This window comes from Tamandua tetradactyla, chromosome 3 (assembly GCF_023851605.1).
Source record: "Tamandua tetradactyla isolate mTamTet1 chromosome 3, mTamTet1.pri, whole genome shotgun sequence".
Taxonomy (NCBI): domain Eukaryota; kingdom Metazoa; phylum Chordata; class Mammalia; order Pilosa; family Myrmecophagidae; genus Tamandua; species Tamandua tetradactyla.
In genome coordinates, this window is record NC_135329.1 from 37,881,587 (window position 1) to 37,902,476 (window position 20,890).

The 20,890-nt window shown below is 35.7% G+C and overlaps 1 protein-coding gene across 1 annotated transcript in view; it reads left to right on the top strand.

Annotated features, from left to right (window-relative positions):
* Positions 1–20,890, top strand: part of LOC143675538 (CUB and sushi domain-containing protein 1-like) — a 925,048-nt gene that overhangs the window by 623,732 nt on the left and 280,426 nt on the right. The window contains exon 5 of the mRNA XM_077151715.1: positions 6,090–6,167. Within this exon, the coding sequence (XP_077007830.1) occupies positions 6,090–6,167 (78 nt within the window). The remainder of the gene's footprint in view (positions 1–6,089; positions 6,168–20,890) is intronic.

Below are 20,890 nucleotides of genomic sequence, written 5' to 3' on the forward strand. Positions count from 1 at the left end.
AAACCAGTAAATCTCAAATCTTGACTTCAACATGTATTGAAAGTCATCCCCCACCCCTCAAATGCAACCTAACAAACAGAAAGCAAAAACAAATAAAGAATAACCATTTTTAAAACTGGGTGGCTGTGCTAAAAACAAAACAAAACATGAAGCTTCAAAGCAAAGCCGAGCTCCAGTTTCTGATTTAGTAGAGCTCAGACTCAAGAATTAGCATTTTTATCAATCACTAGAGAGTGATTTTTTTTTTAAATCAGTAATTCCAAGATTTAAAAATGAATGCATCAAACATTTTATTCACAGAAAACAGCACACTGTGGGATGAATTTGCTAGGGTGATTTAAACTTCAGGGTGTGCTTCTTTCAGCCCTCTGTCTGCCCTACTCTCTTGCAATGTCTTTCCTCCCAGTGGAAATCTCTCTGCCAAGGCCTGAGGGAAGTTGGAGGGAAAAGCTGGAGTAAGCTGGATGGATGATGGTAAAAGAGGGGCCTCAAGGGACATGATGAGAGGGAAGATTCAGACAGTTAGCAGACCGAGGATACAAGAGTCAACTTCTCTTTCTTTACAATTTTGCTGAGAACCAGCGCTGTCCAATAAGAGAGCACAGTGATGTGAAACAAATTAGAACTCAGTGGAGCGGAGAGCCTACAGCACTATAGCACAATCTTGAGGGGCATGGCGAAACAAAGAGCCAAAATAAGACAAAAACAACTGGAAATTTAGCTTCATGAAGCTACATATATGTATTTGTAAAATTAAGGAATTTATTAGCTCATCAGACTCCCAGATAGGTCATGTATATTTAGGTGCCTTTATCACACCCTGAAGGCTACATGTTGTTTCTTTTTATTTTCTGTGAATTGATTTCTGTTTGTTTTATCTGTTTATTTTTGGTGACATTTGCTTTGAATTTTATGCTCTTTATTATCTTCCACTGATTCTCCTTTTCATTATTCATTGTGCATTCATCTTATCTCTCCTGGGTAACTTTAAGATAAAGTTATTTCAGCACAGGGAATTGGGCATGATGGGAACTGCATGTCAAGGCGTTTGTCATTTCAAATTAAGACATTATTCTGGGGAGATCTTAATGTGCCATCCAAAGAACTATGGCAAGCAAGAGCAGATTCTGTATCTCATTTTCTCTTCACTCTGTTGTTTATCTCCACAACACAGGGATAAGGATGAAGAAAACACAGATGATAGTCCATGCAGAGGAGAATTATCTCTGATGTCCAAGGTTGGGTCCTCTGGGAACCAGACTCCAAATGGACTTTAGAGTGCAGGATGTTTATTAGGGGGACCCTTTAAGCTCAACACCATAGAAGGGAAGGAAAGGAAGCAGTGGCGGGCAGAGGGAACAGTGGGGTTGTGATGGAGGCCTAATAACAGCATCAGCCCACCCACAGGTGCTTGGAGCTGAAATCACATGTCAGAGTTGCCTCCCTTTGGGCTTTAATACCCTCACTTGATTAGTCATTGGATATTATCCACCTCTGGAAGGTTTTGACTGCTGGCAAGGCAACTGTCTGTAGCTGAGCATTCCTTGTGGGGGTGAAAATCTGTAGGCTACCCACTGGCATGTCCTTCCTTGAAGTAAGGTCTGAGTTGCTTATCTCCAAGTCTGCCCAACTGCCCTCAGCATCATAGTCTCATAGTCTGGTTATGGCTCTTACAATAATTATCTGTTTGAGCCACATAACCACACTGGGCTGCCTTGCTCACTTCTAAGCCATATTAATGTGAACTCTTCAAAGTTCATAAGCCCCTTCACCTCTCATTTTTCTCCCATTAATCTAGAGAAATACATAGGAAAGTTATTGTCATACCCATTTTAAAAGATTTGAAAACTGACATTCAAAGTATTTAAGTGGTTTGTCTCAGGTTACTTGACTACATTATTGGGCAGGATTCTAAATCAATGTCCTTACTTCTTTCATTAAGCCAAGAGTAGAGAATAATTATAACTTCCTGTTTTAGTTTGCTAGGGTTGCTATGACCAATACCACACAGTAGGTTGATTTACACAACAGGAATTTATTGTCTCACAGTTTGGGAGCCTAGACATTCAACATCAAAGTGATGGCAAGGCTTACTTTCTCTTGGAATCTATAGCTTCCAGCAATCTTCAGTCATATGACAACATTTCTTTCTCCTCGTGTCAACTCTTCTGGTTTCCAGTGACTCTGGCTTCTGGACTGACTGCTCTGAACTGCATATGCTTATAAGGACTCCAGTCACATGGATTAAGGCCCACATTGATTCAAGGGGGTCTCCTCTAAAGGATCTTCAAAGACCCTATTCACAAATAAGTTCCCACCGTAACGAATAATAAAATACTCAAAGATCCTGTTTATGAATGGGTTCATACTTGCAAGAGTGGGGAATAGGACTTGACACATCTTTATGGGGGACATGATTCAATCCCCAACATCCCCATAGGCCACTAAACTAAGAGTGTGGGATCATGAAAACAAAGAATATCTTTCAAGGATGAAAATATTCTGTAATTAATCATGATGTTGAAGTCACAACTCTGTGAATGTACTGAAGGCACTGATTATACACTTTAGATGGATTGTATGGTATATGACTTTATCTCAATAAAACTGCTTTAAAATAAACCAAAAAGGAGATCATGTGAACAAGAGCATTTTGAAAAAGCAAAAAAAGTCCTTTAGGTAGAAGTAATGCCAATCTACATTATATTTTTGTAATGGTTACAAATTTGCTCCAAAGCAAAAATCAATAGCTCTATTTCTTTATGTATGTCAAATTATATCTGACATAAGTCTCAGCCCATCTAGCTACTGGATGTCCAATGTCAGCTACTATCTGTGCTCATTACCTTCCCTACCTTGCAAAAGCCCCCCACCCAGCCCCATCTTTCTTCCTTGCCACAGCATCCATAAGGCTTTTGAGCCCATGGGAAGCTCTGGGGCTTGTCCCTTAGTGTGTGCTGTTTTCCATCATTGCCTTCTTGACCAATCCCCAAACATCCAGATGTCCTGCATGAAAAATCACCCTACAGTGACAGACATGTCTGTCACTGTTGAATCCTCACACCCCTCTGGCACATTCTTTACTTGATGGCAGCTTTGTCTAGACTACTCTATAATCTACCCAAATACCAGCCCCTCCCCTTCCAAAGCAAATTTCTATTACTTCCACCCTCAGGGAATTTTTCTTCGATGGAGCCTTAGAAACATTAAGGAACTGCAAATTCCAGTTTGTGGGACTGGCTCCTTTTTATGAATTTAAAAGCTTACCTTTTTTTTTTTATGGGAGAAGAATGAATTGGAGGAGAAATAGCTTTTATTCTCTTACTGAAGAATGAAAAAAAGAATGCATCCATAGATTATCCTTAAACTTTAACTTTAGTACCTATTACATGATTTTGCAGTTGTGTCATCTTGCTTATATAAAGACAGTCCATAGATTCTATCTGACCATTGCCAAAAATAGTGTTTCCTGTCCAAGTGCCATTCTGAGTTCTGATTTGCAATTCCCAAAGCTCATCTTCCCTCTGGGTAGCCCAAGCAGGAAGGGAGGCTGGAAGCCTCTGGTTCTGAGCCCATGGAAGGGGCTCTGGGCTTTGAGGTCGGTCTTTCCCTCAGCCAGGTGTAAGTGTGCATCAGAGGCCCTGATGGGAACTCTTCTGGAGCTGAGGAGAAGGGGGGCAGAGGCTCTTCATCTATAGGGCCCGGGCAGAAACTGATGGCATATTTCGGCCATGATACCCATTTTTCTGCACTAAAAGAATTCATTATATTCAGACACAGAGCAATCACTGAATGCATAGAGACAATCTTACCACATACTCTCCCCAACCAGCCTCCTATCTGAAAACAAACTGGGAAACAAAAACCTAGACTCAAAAAAGGGGACAGGATTGGAAGGAAGGTAAGGAAATCTGAAAGGAAAAGAGCAGAAGGAGAGAAGGAAATAAAGAGGAAAAGAGAAATATTGTAATAGTTTCTCCCTAGACTCCCCTACCCTCTTTTAAAAAAAAACGAAGAAACAGAAACGTTTCTCCTCTCCTCCACAAAGTTTTCTCAGAGGCTTGGGTACTAGGAATGGGCAGGATGTTAATAGAACACGGTTGTTCCTACCCCTCTTTCCACCTCTTCCCGCAGGGAGAGGTGGGATGTCTAAAAGAGTATAATGATGGCACACTACTTTGGTTTGCTCCCACCTTCTAAGAGTGGCACAGTGAAAAGAACAGGAGTTTGTAATAAAAAAAATTACTAATTAAAATCTTCATCCTGCCTAAGAGGTGCTGTGCAAGTTTTAGCAAATCACTTGTTTCTGCATCTATAACTGGGACAGAGGAATCCTTACTTTGCTGGGTTATTGTGAAGGCTAAAATAGGAAATGCTTGTTGAACACTTAGCTCATGCCCGCATCATGGGAGGTTTATAAGTATTTGTTTTCTCACCCACTGCCTGGATTTGTGTAGATGTGGTCAGACCTTGGAACTGAGAAAAAAAAAAAAAAAAAGCCAAGAGAGTGCCACATAGTTTTTCAGCTTCCTTCATTTCCAGCAGTGTAGCTGCTGCAGGTTCTTCCTGTACTGGAGCAACCAGACCATGAGAGAAAAGTTTGGATTTGGAGCTAGAAGGGAAATTCCACATCTCACTCCCTATGAGCCATCAACAAATCTTTGGACTTTTATTTCTTTATAGGTAAGGGGCGTAATAATACCTACCCAGAGGGTTGTTGTGAGAATTAAAGGCCATAATGTATTTGAGCATGTGTTTTAAAATTTAAAACATTATACAAATGTTGCTGTGAAGAGGCAAGATCAGTAGGATCAGGAACCCTGAGAGGTTTTATGAAGGAGGGACTGGTCCCCAAAAGTGGGAGAGTATCCATGAAAGGAGGAAAAGGAGAGTGAAGAGGAAACAAATGATCCCTCGCAGGACAATTCCTAAGAGCAATTCCTGTGGCCACCTCTAAGGCAGTTGTGTGCATGTGAAATGAAATGAAAATGAAAATGACAGCTATCATTTGTTAAGCCTTCTATGCTGATGTGAATGTGCTAGACTGTACTCGCATTTTCTCTACACCTTACACAACCTGAATTAGATAACAGCATCATTATTTTGCAGTTAAATAAACAGACTTAGAGTTAAGTAATATACTCAGGGCAAGTCTAGGACAAAGACTTGAACCCATATCTGCATGTTTTCAGCTATTCTAGGTTCCACTTGATATATGTAAAGCTGAAATGTTTAAATTAGGCACTTAATAAAGCCAAGTGCAGGTTTTCTTATTTTCTTATTTCTACCTATAAAATGTCTCCTCTCTTCTTTTCCCTAGAAAATGACTAGAAATGTGACTTAAAATGTTTTAAACACAACCTAGAAAATCAAAAAACATAAATGTAACTGTGACGTTAGAAATCAGCATCATTTATGTTTTTTGCATTGCCTATAAGTTGTAAGAATCCAGAACGACAAGTGCTCTTTTATTTAACATTTTATCCTTAGCATTTAGAGAGTTCTTTTTCCATCCAAGTTCCAAACCAATAACTATTTGCTTAATTTTGAGTGATTAAATTAATATACGAGGGCGGAAAATGGTGGCTCAGTGGCAGAATTCTCGCCTGCCATGCTAGAGACCCAGGGATTCCCAAAGCCTGCCCATGCCAAAGAAAAAAAAAATAAATTAGTATATGAAAAAATGAATGTGTAATTGTATATTAATTTTTCACAAATTTTATAGCCACTGCAAATAAATTTAGAAAGCCATCTGGTTGAGTACTTTGGCAATATGAAAATGATCTATGGCATTTGCCATTCTTACTAGTAAATAGGTTTGGATATATAAGGTAAACTGCACCATATTTTATTTTTAACTTCTGACACTGCTATTATAAGAGAGATCTCGCTGCTTGATAGCCTTGCATTAATTATTCATAAGCTCTTATACTTCATTTCTTGCATCATTAACCTCTTGGAAAATGCTCCATTTTCCAAAGGTTGGCAAAAAAAAGCAGTAGTGACTAACAGTATTGTGAAGATAAGATGTTGTTTTATGATCTCTCTTCAAGGCTTATCTAATAACGATTTTATTTTGTTTCTTCCAGTGAAAAAGGCAATTGAATTGAAGTCAAGAGGAGTCAAGATGCTGCCCAGCAAGGACAGTAGCCATAAAAACTCCGTCTGTAAGTCCTCTTATTCTTTCTATATGAGGATTGATATTCAGTTGAAGGGAAAAGGAAAGGAGAGTATGGAACAGTTAAGGAGAAGTAATTCTGTAAATTGATTTTCCCATTTTATCTCTTTCTACTTTTCTACTTTCAAGAGTATTTCCTGGGAGAAAGAATGTGCACTAACTTCACATTGTTGGAGAAAAAGTATCATGTTGCTCCTACCCCCTAAATGTATCTCAAATCTGTCTTTACCTCTCCACCATTGTGGGTCATTGTCTGAGTCTGAACCTCTCACATTTCTCACTTGAGTAAATCATGAAACTGTCAGATGTTTTGCTCCCAGTCTCTGTCCATTATGGAATTCCCACCCACACACCCACTTATATCCACACTATGGTATCAGACTAATCTTTTCAAAGGAGAAATTTTGTCTTATCATTTTCCATCAATTAAAGTTGTTTTAATTGTCGATTGCCTGAATAAAATACTTTTAACCAATGTCCACACCTTTCAAAGAGAAAATAGATCATGAAGACAATATCCATATTGACCATATTTTTATATGTCTGTAACATAGTAGTCACTCAATAAATAGTTGTTGTATAGATGAATGTATCTTTTACCTTCTACTTTACTTATCCCTTCTCCTTGGCATGGCCCTCCTTATTACTTAGTCCTTAAAGCCATCTTACCATTCCTTGAACAGATCATTTTGCTTCTCTTTTAGCCATGCCCACTCTACTTTTGTTGAATGCAGAAATGCTGTGTTCTTTCTAGAGCTTCTCCATTTAGAGCCTTTTCTGACTTTTCCAGGCATGGTTAGCTGTTCACTGGATTTACTCCTCTAGTGCTGTGTTCTTACCTTTATTGTAGCATTTATTGTGTCACAGTTTAATTTTTTATTTACCAGTCACCAGTAGATGGAAATCAGCACGCTCCACTGAGACACCAGGTGTATTTATTTACAGTTCAGTCCTTCTCAATGACATTACGCACTTTTTAAGGTTTTCAACCTGTTTTATGGGCTTTTCTTTCCATTCTAGTTACTTTTTCTTTTGGCGTTCCTAGTTATCTCTTCTCTTGTTATTGCTTACCCTGCTGTTTGGATCTATATATTTTACTTCTTTTCCCATTACCTTGCAGTTTATAGAGGTGATGAGCTTGAGATAAACATCTGAGGCTTCCTCAATTCAATCAACTCTACTTTTATGTGCTTCAATTTTAGGCTTCTGCATGAAATTTTATTTCAGTCAGATTTCCCACTGAAATTAATAAATAAACAAAACAAATAACAATAAGAATATTTTAAAAATCCCATCATATATTAACCTCCTTCTGCTTTCTCAGTATCCCTATTTTGTGGTTTCTTGCGGATTATCTGGATAATCCATCAATTCCCTGCAACGGCTCTACCCTGTGGAACTTGGTAAGGACATGGGGGAAGACATGTAAAGCTTCTAGCTTCTGCTTAACTGTCACACTAGCAGATATATTAGATGTCTAATTTATTTATCTGATCTGATATCTATTTGATATAAGTGCTTCCCTGACTTGTGGTGCTATATGAATATAGAAACTTTGGATAATTTCTTCAGGGTTGTTAACCATCAAAAATGGAATTTCAAATTGCTATAGATATTACATTTTCCACTCTGTAGTGGAAACTGTAGATTGTGGGCTTCAGACACAGGGTGCTGCTCCCCAAATCTGATAGCAACACAGGGCCTTAGGTCCCACATTAAAAAAAAAATCAATTTGTGCTTTAGTTTGTTGAGAATGCTAGAATGCAAATATGCCAGAAATAGACCTTTTACAAAGGAAATTTATTAAATTGCAATATTAAAGCTATGAAAATGTCCAAACCAAGGCAACAATAAGAGGCTACCTCTTCTCAAGAAAGGCTGATACCATCCAGAATACCTCTGTCAACCATGAAGGTACCTGGATGGCATCTGCTGGGGTCTCTGGCTTCTGGATACCTCTCTTGGCTGGGAAGGAGGATGGCAACATCTGCTAGCTTTCTCTCCTCATTTCATAAGGCTTCCCTAGTAGTGTTTTCCTTCTGCATCTCCAGTAATCTCTGACTGTGTGGGCTCTGTTGATACTGAAGCTTTTTCCAAAATGGTTTCCTCTTAAAGGGCTCTAGTTAGCAACCCCACCTTGAATGGGTGGAGACACACCTCCATGGAAACCACCTAATCAGAAGTTACTGCCCACCATTGAGTGGGTCACATCTCCATGGAAACAATAAAAAAAGATCCTACACAGAAATATTGAATGAAGATTAAGGAACATAGCTTTTCTGGGGTACATAATGGTTTATACTGACACAATTTGTAAATGTTTTTATCAATCTTTGTTTAATGATCAGAGCTAGTGTCATTTAAATTAAATTTGACTCAAAAAGGATGGAAAACTAAACAGAAGGATGCAACTGAAGGCAGAGCAAATAAAGAGGAATATTTTTTAAAGTAAAGTTTTAATGTTATTGTTAGCTTTTAGTTCATTGGGTTCAATAGAGTGGAAAATGTAATATCTATAACAATTTGAAATTCAATTTTTGATGGTTAACAACCCTGAATAAATTATCCAAAGTTTCTATATTCATATAGCACCACAAGTCAGTGAAGCACTTATATCAAATAGATATCAGATCAGATAAATAAATTAGACATCTAATATATCTGCTAGTGTGACAGTTAAGCAGAAGCTAGAAGCTTTACGTGTCTTCCCCCATGTCCTTATGTAGATGTGAACTGACAAATGCATAATTACCTATTTGGTCTTAGAAAAAGTCCTCTGCTTTTAAACCTTCTTTTTTCTCATCAAACAAAAAAATAAACCATTAGAGAAAATGGGTAATTGAAGTCACTTTTGGTCTTCAAAGACCCACTATATTATAAGTGCTAATGTGTTATTTCTATGGAAAACATAACTGAGAAAACTAAATTAAGTGTTCATAAAGGAAAGAACATATGCTTTGGAGCAAGACCAATATGAAATAACTATTAAAGATTTTATCCTACTCTAGTTAAAGTTTCATCATTTATAAAATTAAAATAGTAACAATTTTAATAGATTGTACAGATTAACCAAGATATCCATAGCATGTACTGCCGTATATAGCTCATTGTGGGCAGTCAATAAATTATGGCCATTATGAGCTTTCCATTTATAAATTTTAAAATTAAAGGATATTGATTAATAAATTAACCAAATTTTTAATGGTATGGGACCTTACTTTCCAGAGGAGGAGGTGGGACCCAGTCTTCTGGAGTTACTGTCTCAGATACACAGCTGATTATGATGGGTGGGTCCAGAACTCAGGCCACCTGATGCCCAGTCCAGGGCTGTTCTGCACAAAGGGAGTCTTGATGCAGTGCACCAGTTTCCTCTTTCAGTTTCTCATAGATGCTTCCCCATCTTTGTCATACTGCACCATGACATACAGAGGGATGATGCTTATTTGATTACACAACTAGTACTATGTGATATGTACATACTAGGAATAAGCAAAGATTTTGCAAGTTGAATGTGTTTAAAAAATTGTATACAAATAGACAGTGGTCCATACATAGATTAAAAAACAAATGCCCCTTCATTCATTTGGAAGATAAACAGTGCCTATATCAAGCTATATCACACAGTACCTGATTTTAGCCTCTTCTATGCACCTTTTTCCTGCTGGGAAATGCTTTACATGTCTTCCCCCATGTCCTTATTTTTTAAATTAAAGTTTTTCTTCCTTGATGTGCCTTGATTATGCCTTTGGTCCAAGATGAGTTTTTTTACAGCTGTGACCTCTTGTGGGGAAGTTCAGTCCTCATCTCATCTGACGGCTTCCTTCTGAATTACCACTATGCTACCTCACGGTCTGGCAGTCAAAACTGCAAGGATATGCACCTAATAAGTACTTAGGAGAGTATTTATTGATTAAATCAATGAATGAATTGAAAAAACACATGAAAGAATGACTTTCTGTATCATGAAACAAAATCCCTAAACAGTTCTTCTTCTATGCCTCTCAATCTGATTTTTCTTTTTTTTATTATTAAGTTAATTATTTTATTCCTTCAGCCCTGATTTCATAACCCTCTGTAAGTATAACCCTTTGTAATTCACTTTAGTCATTAACATGTATACAGATAAGCACATAGCATGGATTGATGGAAAGTCGTGGTCATATTTCTACTCCCCTATGCAATGGAGACAATTTCCTACATTAGCCCTCAGAATGAGATGATTTAGACATTTTTTTCATCATGTTGTAATTGTTTTTTTTTTTTTCATTAAAATCCAAAGATAATTAAAATATTTACTCTGGAATTTCAAATTATTTTAAACTTTTAAAAGCTTACAAATAAACGTACTCAACATTATGCAACAGACAAAATATCTGGAATAAACTTAGGAAACGACTCCTAGTCACAATCTTCTTTGCCCTCACTGGGTGATATTGGCCAGGTCTTTATTCTGAGATTAGATCCTTTCAATTTTGAGGGATTACTAAAGTGTCAAGATCTATTTTTAAATGGTGGTAACAGTAAACGTAGGTGTTTTCTTCCTCTTCATTTTCTTGACAGTGTTGTTGACAGAATACAATTTTCCCCATCTTAAGTGTGAGACTCACCAGGCTCGATAAACAGTTAGTGCACATCTAACTCCAAAATACAAAAATCTGAAGGGGAGATAGTAAAAAATTTTGGTTTGTTATTTTGAGCTACCGATTTTTTTTTCTCTCACGTAAAGTGAAATGACTTCACAAATTCAGTATGGATTTGTTGTAACTCACTTAGATAAATTGATAGGTGTATGATGTGTATGGAGAATTTGCAGTTATAACAATTTAAACCCCAGCAGGATAGTACAGCTGGTTGAGAATCATTATTTAATATGGAACTAAATAAATTATGGAAAAATTGAACAATATAATCTGTTGTCTTATAAACCCACGGGAAAAATAACAATAGGTTATTATGAAATAAATATCCCTGGAATTCTTCTATATTAAACTATAAACTGTTCATTTCATTGCTATTTGTTACCACAATCAATTTTTTTCTACCTTAAAAAACTAAAGCAAAAGCAGAATGATATTCATTTCATTGTTGAATAGACAATAATGTTAATGAAAGGCGATTAATCTAATATTAATATTGTCTTTTATAATGATACTCAGTGGTTCCATTTTTAACTATAGAATGTTTGAGTTATCTTTTTCAAAGGGCATGACCATTTCATCAAATAAAAGATGTTCTCATCTGCCTTGAGTTATATCGCTGTTGTTTTTTTAATCACTGTAAGTGTTATATTCAGTTTTCATTTTCTTAAGCTTTGAATAATTTAAGAACAAATAAAATACACCAGCAGATTATCTTTTCTTTTCCTTAAATTCCCAACTACTAAAAGTGAAAGAATGAAAGAGAAAGAGAGAGAGAGAAAGGAAGGAAGGAATAAAGAAAGAAAGAAAAAGAAAGAAAGGAGGGAGGGAGGAAGGAAAAGCTTTAATTGTATGCCTTACCTAATTTCTTGCCATCTTGCCAGCCCACTAAGCCTGAAAGTATAATCACCAGCAATGGGCTCAGTCCAAAATATCTCTATTATCAATTCTTTCTCTTCAAATAGGGATCTATGGAGACTTATGGAAAGGAAAAAAATAAGACATTAATTCTCATCAATATTAAAATGAGAGACAAAAATGAAGCAAATGAACTCATTATGTTTTTTTCTTTTTTTGATTAGTTGAAAAGTTGGTCCTATCTGTTCCATTTACAGAATGAAATGGACATCAGAAATAGATTAGGCAAATTGGATATGCTATATTGGATTTCTTTCCTGAATTCCTGGCTTTTATATCTGCCTGCATGCTCAAGATTTTTATGGATGTTTAACAGGCCTTGCCTGTATTCTTATCCATCTCAAAAATTAAAAAAAAACACCTTTTGTTCCACTGTTCAGAGTCTAGATCTCAGCATCCTGCCTCTCTCCAGTCCACAAGTAAACTTGTTGTCTTGCTCTTTAACATATATCCAAAGACCAGCCATTTCTCTGTACTGCCCATCCATTTCTTCCCACTTGTATTACTGCATCCACCTCAGCTGGTTACCCTCTCTCTGCCCTTCCTTCCTTACAGTCTATTCCCTCACAACAGTCAGTGTGATTTTGTCAAAATATCAGTGGAATCATATCATTCCTCTACTGAAAAACACTTGAATGCTTCCCAGCCCAGGCAAATAAATCCAAATTCCTTACAAAGATCGCAGGACAATGCTTCCTTACCTCCTCCCTTTCATCTCTTTCCTCTCACTTTTATCCACTAGTGTCTAAAAGGACTCCTAACTCAGGTTCTTGGCTCTTGCTACTCCTTTGGCCTGAAATATCCTCCCCAACAAGCTACATCCTCCCTTCCTTCAGATCATTTCCCCAAATTCATCTTCTCTATATGTTTCTCTCTAGTTGTGCCCTACCCACCTTTGCTCCCTGCCCAACTCCTATCCTCTCCCATCTCCTCCTCTATTTTTTTCACATACAGTATATATGTATCTGTGTATAGTCTGTAAACATATAGATATACACATATATTTATCTTTAATATAATCTTTCTTTTTATTTTCTAACTTTTCCTCCCCACACTGGACTGTAACTTCATGAGAACAGATATTTTTGTCTGTTTTGTTCAGTGGCACCTACCAACTTCCTAGTAGAGTCAAAAGCACACAATAAGACATTCAATAAACATTTGTCGATTGAATGATTGAGTTTCATGGGCATGGGGAGAAGGAGTTTAACAAGGTGATACTCATTTCTTTTTTCCAACTGGGTTTTGTAATCACATCTTCATCATGCATTCAACAGTCATACATTGAAGAAGGGAACTGGGCCTGTCATGAAGATGATTAAAATGTATTCCTTCCCTAGGGGAACATGTAGTCTACTGGTGGTCTAATTTGCTAGCTGCCAGAATGTAATATACCAGAAATGGAATGGCTTTTAAAAAGGGGATTTATTAAGTTGCTAGTTTACAGTTCTAAGGCTGAGAAAATGCCCCAATTAAAGCAAGTCTATAAAAATATCCAAATGAAGGCCCAAAAAGAGGTTACCTTTAGTCAAGATAAGGCCGATGAAGTTCAGAGTTTCTCTCTCAACTAGAAAGGCACATGGTGAACATGGCAGGAAATTCTAGCTTCCTCTCCAGGCTTCTTGCTGCATGACGCTCTCCCAAGGGTATTCTTCATCTCCAGAGGTCACTGGCTGGTGGACTCTGTAGTTCTCGTGCCTCTGCTGCTCTTGTCATTCTCCAAAGGGGCTCTCTCCAAAATGCTTCCTCTTTTAAAGGATTCCAGTAAAGCAATCAAGACCCACCTGGTAAGGGTGGATGCACATCTCCATGGAGATAACCTAGTCAAGTTTCCAACCCATAGTACTGAATAGGGATTAGAAGAAATGGTTGCTCCCACAAGATTGATTAGGATGAAAAGTTGGTTTTTCTAGGGTACATAAATCTTGTCAAACCTGCACACCTGGTGTTTCCAGATGTAAATATTTAGCAAAGATTGCTATAAAAAAATAACAAAATATACTAAAGATTGAGCAAAAATGGAAACATTATCTTTCAAAATATAAGTAGAGCAGCTCATAAAATAAAATAATCTACAAAAATAGAAGACTCAAATAATATTAAAATAGGTACCATGCAAACAAAATCACTGTATTTTTCTTATTATACTTCCTCAATTACGGAGTAGGCTTAAGATCTCATTTATAAACATTTGCTAAGCATTGTTAAGAGAAAAGCTTGCCTATTATCAAAATCATATGTATTATATGAAAGGAAAATATAATTAAATCATTCCTTAAAATAAAATGGAGTTTTAGAATCATCACTGCACAGAAAAAAAAAAAAAACATTAAATTATGAGAAGTTAATTATTCTTCCCTCAAGTTTCTGTAATAAGGTAATTGCAGTCAGTAGTAAATCTCATTGTCAATCTAAATTCTATGCTCTACTAGACTAGAAAATATTCTCTAATATACTAATTTCTCTCCAGACCATTATTGGACTAGTCCATTTGTTACTGAATCAATGACTCAGACATGCTTGGTTTTACAAAGGTCATTTGAAGAATTGTGTTAAATGCAACCCTAGTACTTTACACAGTGTTCAACAAATGCAGAGATTGAAGTGGAATATGGGTGTGAGGAGGATGGGATGAAAGGGAAAGGAGAATGGAGTAAGGCTATTAATAAACTTGAATGACTTATTTAATAAGACTTCTAAACCAAGGCTACTGGGGGAACAGAAGTAATTCCACATCCTCTAATCTTATCAAGTGTAAATGATTCTGTAGTTTCAAGCTCTGAAGCTTTATTGCAGAAATAATTTCCAACTGGCATTTTCATCAGGCCATAATTTCCCAGGTAACTAGATATTTTTATTGTTCTGTTCATCTCCATGTATATAGTCTTTAATAATTAACATGATTTTCTTAGCCTGTCTGCAAATAACATGTTTTGTTTTATAATAATTTTGTTGAAGTTGCTAAGCTTCTTTTTAAATTGACAGAAATGCTTCCCAACATCAGTTTGTTTGATTTTTTTAGGGGATATTATTGCTGTATTATTAATGTGTGATTTCTTTGAATTGTAGCAGACAACGATTTGTAATACTTCCAATAGGGTGCATGCCTGCTTTTCTCTGTACTGGATTTCTGGTGCTGAGTGCTCTAGATCTTGCTCTGAAGCAGATTCTGACAGTAGGAAAAATAATAGCCCCATTAACCTCTAACAGTTGTATAAAGGTTTAATAAAACAAGAGGGATAATTGCCCCAATCTACTCTGTTCCATCATAAAATGTAATAATATGGAGTTTTGCAAATGTTAAAGATCCTTATTTTCCTAACAAAGATTCATCCGTATATAACATGAATATACTCAATTGTATAAATTGCTTCATAAATCAGGTAAGTAAATTATGCTTGCAGTTTCTAAATAGGCCTTTGTCACTGCAGGAGCTGAAATATCTTTTAAAATGCCATGAAAAATCTTGCTGTGAAGGGAACTGCTGTCTAGATACATTTGGGAAGAATAGCATCACTGGTAACTAGAAGTAAAACTAGGTGGTTCATCAATTATTTAACACAGCATTTACAAATATAATGTCTCAATCAGAAAAAAATAATCTATTAAAACACATAAAACAAGATAGAACCTGATTGGATTATAGATGGGTAAACTGAATTGTTAACAATAGGAGGAAGTAAAATGCTTTTCAATAGTCTCAGATACAATTATAGAGCACAATTGATTAACTAAATGGAGCAACTCAATTTGCAAACTGAGCAGACACTACATTCTTTTCTTTCGAAAAGAGAATATAGATAACCTAGAGATTATGGCAGATATAAAATAGCAGTGTAAATTTAGCATCTTCATCACTTAATTTTTTAGAAGTGCGACATATCTCTCATGTTTATATCAAATTTTATAAACTAAAATAGCTTAATCTTCCCATACAATTGGAGGAGAAAAACCCTGAAGATCTGGATGGTTAAGGAATTATAGGTATTTGGGGGTCAAGACAGTAAAAGTAATTCCAGTTACAAAAGCAGGAATAGCTATTTGGGGAGTAATTAAATTATCTCATGTAATCAAATGTTTGTTAGTGAGTAGCTTTAGTCAGAAACTCTAAAAATCAAAGTAATTAATTTTTGTAGCTCCTTTGTTAATTAAATTAAAGCCTTCCATTTTATACATAAGAAAACTAAGTTTTTAAGTTAAATTAATTAACCCCTCTACAGCACTATAGATAGGACAACTAGAATTAAAACCCAAAAGTTGCTCAGATCAAGGAGAATTCAGAAAAATGCTTATACCTTAAATCATAATTTTATAAGATAATCTTATTTAAAACACATTTGAGAGGTGTACAGAGGAAACTAATATTTTCAGATCAGTTCCTTTCTTTGGAGAGCTTACAGAATTATAGAATCATAAAATTGACACTGTCTGCCAGTTTTCAGGAAAAAATTAGTTTGCCCAGACTTGATAACTGTTCTAGTTTGCTAGCTGCTGGAATGCAATATATCAGAAACAAAATGGCTTTTAAAAAGGGGAATCTAATAAGTTGCTAGTTTACAGTTCTAAGGCTGAGAAAATGTCCCAATTAAAACAAGTCTATAGAAATGCCCAATTTAAGGCATCCAGGGAAAGATACCTTGGCCCAAGAACGCGGATGATGTCCAATGTTTCTCTCTCAGCTGGAAGGGCACATGGCGAACATGGCAGCATCTGCTGGCTTTCTCCCGGCTCTACCAAAAGAGACTCTCTCTTTTGTTTCTTCCAAAATGTTTCCTCTTTTAAAGGATTCCAGTAAGCAACTCCACCTTCAATGGGTGGAGACACACCTCCATATAAATCATCTAATCAAAAGTTATCACATACAATTAGGTAGATCACACTTCCATGGAAACAATCAAAATGCTCCCACCCAGCAATATTGAATGAGGATTAAAGGACATGGCTTTTCTGGGGTCCACCACAGATTCAAATTGGCACAATAGCCATCTCACAAACATTGAACAAATGTTGATTATGCTGATTATTTTCATCGATCTAAAGAAAGCATTCAGTGTGTTCTGTAATAGGAAAGTCTAAGGAGAGTCATAGGTGCTGCATGTCTGTTTAAATTGAGGGAGAAAAGGACTCCCATCTTTCTTCCAGTTTCTCAGGGAAAGGCTTAACAAGAAGACACTTTTTGAATAGACTCAAGGAAGGATTCAGGTAGAGGCTGGTGAACTCGCTCCCTCTTCCCTCCTTTCAAGGTTATACTCTGAAGACTTGGATGTTGCCTACAGAGTGTCTTTAACACCTTCATTAATTGCTAACTTCTCTTTTAAACATTTTATTTTGAAATAATTGTAGGTTCACAGAAAAGTGCAAAAAAAAAAGTGGTCTTATACCTTAAACCCAGCTTTTCTTAATGGTAATATCTTGCATATCCATAGTAAAATATCAAACCAGAAAAATAACATTGGAGCAGTCTATAGTTTATTTAGATTTCACCAGTTTTACATGCACACACATATGTGAATGTATGTGTGTTAGTTCTGTGCAATTTCATCACATATGTAGATTTACATAACCATTATCACAAACAAGATAGTGAATTGTCCCAACACAGAACAACTCTCTATCTTTCCCTCTTTAAAGTTACCACCTTCTGCCACCCAGACCCTAGCAATCTCTAACTCTTTTCCATCTCGATAATTTTATTTCAAGAATATTATTGCTGTGGTTTACTAAAGCTGACAAAATATAATATACCAGAAATGGGTTGACTTTTATGATAGGGACTTATTAACTTACAAACTTAGAATTCTTACACCATGAAAAATGACCACGCAAAGGCATAAACAAGATGATACAATCTCTGAAAAGTGGCTACTGGTGAGCGTGGGCTCCTCTATCATATAGCCAGGTACATGGTGACGTCTGCTGGTCCTTCTCACCTGGGTGTCATTTCTTCCAACTTCTGGCTTCAGGGGCTTCTTCTCAGCTTCCCTGGGGCTTTTTCTGTGAGCTTTTCTTAATTTCATCTCTTAGCTTCTGTATGTGTTTTATCCTCTTGTAAAGGAATCCAGTAAGAGGATTAATCCCATCTTGAATAGGGCAGGTCACATCTTAATGGAAATAACCTAATCAAAAGGTCCCTACCCACAATGGTCTATACCTACAGGGATGGATTAAAAGAACATGACCTTTTCTTAGTGTACATACAACTTCAAATTGCCAGAGTTAAATAAATGAAATCATACAATATGTAACATTTTGTAATGTTTTTTACATTTAAAACAATTCCCTTCATATCCATCCAAGTTGTTGCTTGCATCAATATTCTTTTCATTTTTATAGCTGCATAGTGTGCTATGTCATGGATGAATCTGAGATTTTAACTACAGACTCACTGAAGTTTTGGGTTACTTTCAAGTGTTTGGCTAATGTGAATAAAAGTGCTATGAACATCTGCATACAGGTTATTACATGAGCATGGGTTTTCATTTCTCTGGGATAAATGTCCAAGAGTGAAATTGCTGGGTCAAATGATCAGTGCATGTTTCATTTTATAAGAAACTGCCAAACTGTTTGCCTGAGTAGCTGTACCATTTTACATTCCTACGAGCAATATCTGAGTGATCTAGTTATTCCACATTCTCACCAGCACTTGGTGTTGTCACTGTTTTTTGCTTTATATTTTAACCATTCTGCTTGGTGTGTGATGACATCTCATTTTGGCCTTAATGTGCATTTCATTGATAGATAATAATGTTGAATGTCTTTTAATGTGCTCATTTGCCATTTGTAAATTGTCTTTGGTGAAATGTCTATTCATGGCTTTTGCCCACTTTCTATTTATGCTATTGGTATCTTTGTATATTTGTTTTCACTGTTGAATTTTAAAAGTTCTTTATATATTCTGAATCCAAGCCCTTTGTTGGATATGTGGTTTGCAAATATTTTCTCCCATTCTGTAGTTTGTCTTTTTGTCCTCTTCAAAGGGTCTTTGAAGAATGAATATCTCTTTTTTTAAATTGTGCTAACAAATATAAAACTCAAAATTTTGCATCTTACCATATTCAAGTTGCAATAATTACATGTACAGTGTTGTGAGACCATTGCCACTATCTATAACCAAAACCTTCTTATCATCCAGAATAGAAACTCTGTACCTATTAAACATTAACTCCCTAGTCCCCTAATCAGGCATATGGTTTTCAACTATTTCCTCCCGTTCTGTCAATTATCTAATATGTAAGAAATATATTTTACCATTTTCATTGTAAATTGATCTTTCATTTCTAATTTGACTGTAAACTTGGAGGCTTAAGGTGGACAATTTGTTTACCTTACGGATTCTGTTTCTTATCTGCAAAATGGAAAAGATTGTATATAATCACCATGGATGTACTGTAATGATATTTTAATATTCTAATGTTCACTAATTTTTTTTTTACTAAATTGTCCAAATTAGGTACCACCCTAATTGGATTAAATGAAATAATTTAATGACAGCAAATGATTATATTTATCTGGTATAGCACATGCTTATTTATATCCCTTGAGCTCAATACATTTACATTAATTTCAGAAAAAAGAGAACAGATGGAGAGAAAGACTAAGTGGTAGTTTATGCCACGGAAGAAAAAGTCATGTTGTAAGTTATGTGAAAATGTATGGCAAGTCAAGGAGATAAGCTAAGATTAACAAATTAGATAACTAGCAAAGTGCTTTGGAGATAGAAAGTACCATATTTTGCAAGCACAGCATATTGTAATTATTAGCAGTATACTTGCAGGGATTTCAATTTGCTTGTTTAAATTGTCTATTTCATAGTCAGAACTGTCAGTTAGAAGGCATGTAGAATAGTACAAATCATGTGACATGTAAATAAGGAACTTTCATTATGTATGTAGGAAAATTATAGCCTTAAGTTAAAATTCAAGTTTAGTGATTAAATGTGAGAAATTTTCCATTTCCCCCTCAAGAAAAATTTCTATATTTGATTTGTGCAAATGCACATATTGTAGAATATGATATGATAAATATTCTACAAGTCTCTGGAGGTTTCTAACATTGGGAAAAATGATCCCATATATTTACATTTAGCTTTTGAAAGGACTATTTTGTGCGTTATTCTTTAAAAGATAGAAAAGATTTAGAAGATTATCAAATTAATTAGGTGAATGTGTCATGTAAATAAATTGTGACAATTTCTATGAAATGAGCTAACAAATATCCTCTTATAATGTTGAGTGTTTGCTGAATGGTGTGTAATCTAAATTCAATTTATCATTTATTATTAAGTTCAAAACAGGGTTTATATAAAGTCTATCCTTCCAACCTAACAGAGTACCACATTGCTTACTTTCAAACACAATCTTCTAGAATCCATATATATAATATTTAGAATATTTTGTCTTTATTTTAATTTTACATTACATGTTATTTACATCACAATAGCATATTTTTATTTGCTCTAGTTGAATGAAAGCTCACTTTTCTCTCTTTCACTTTCCTTAGCAATCAAAACGACAAACTAATTTCTCTTCTCTGGGTATTTTTATAAAATACATGAACATTTTCCTCCAGTATTACCATCCTTCTAAATAATGATTTTCTTTTACCTGCCAGAAAATAAATGAACAAATATTATGTTAATATTCTCTTCTGTACTTGTGATAAACTTTAATTATCATGAGATAAACCAGACTTGCATTTCTCATGATTTTAAACTGATATTCAATATGTTAAGAGAATTAATTGATATGTACTATTAAAATGAGGCTTAGTATGCAAGAAAGTTTGAACAATTCCTTTTTATTTTTTGTTACTCAGTATTTCTTATGCAGAGTTAAGTGTTTTTGGTAAATGACATCGGCTTACAAATTCTGCATTACGACATTATAATTTTAATTGGATTAATATATTTTAGCTCCAAGATTAAAAGATATTGAGGGTGGGCCTCGGTGGCTCAGCAGGCAGAGTTCTTGCTTGCTGTGCCAGAGACCCGGTTTCGATTCCTGGTGCCTGCCCGTGCAAAAAAAATAAAAATAAAGATTTTGGGAACATCTTGCGAAGGATGTGTTCTGAAGGATCTACTTCCCTCTCTCTATTCATCTATTTACTCATCTTTGCCCATGTTTCAAAGCGTTCAAGGTTTATTAAACCTATAAGATAA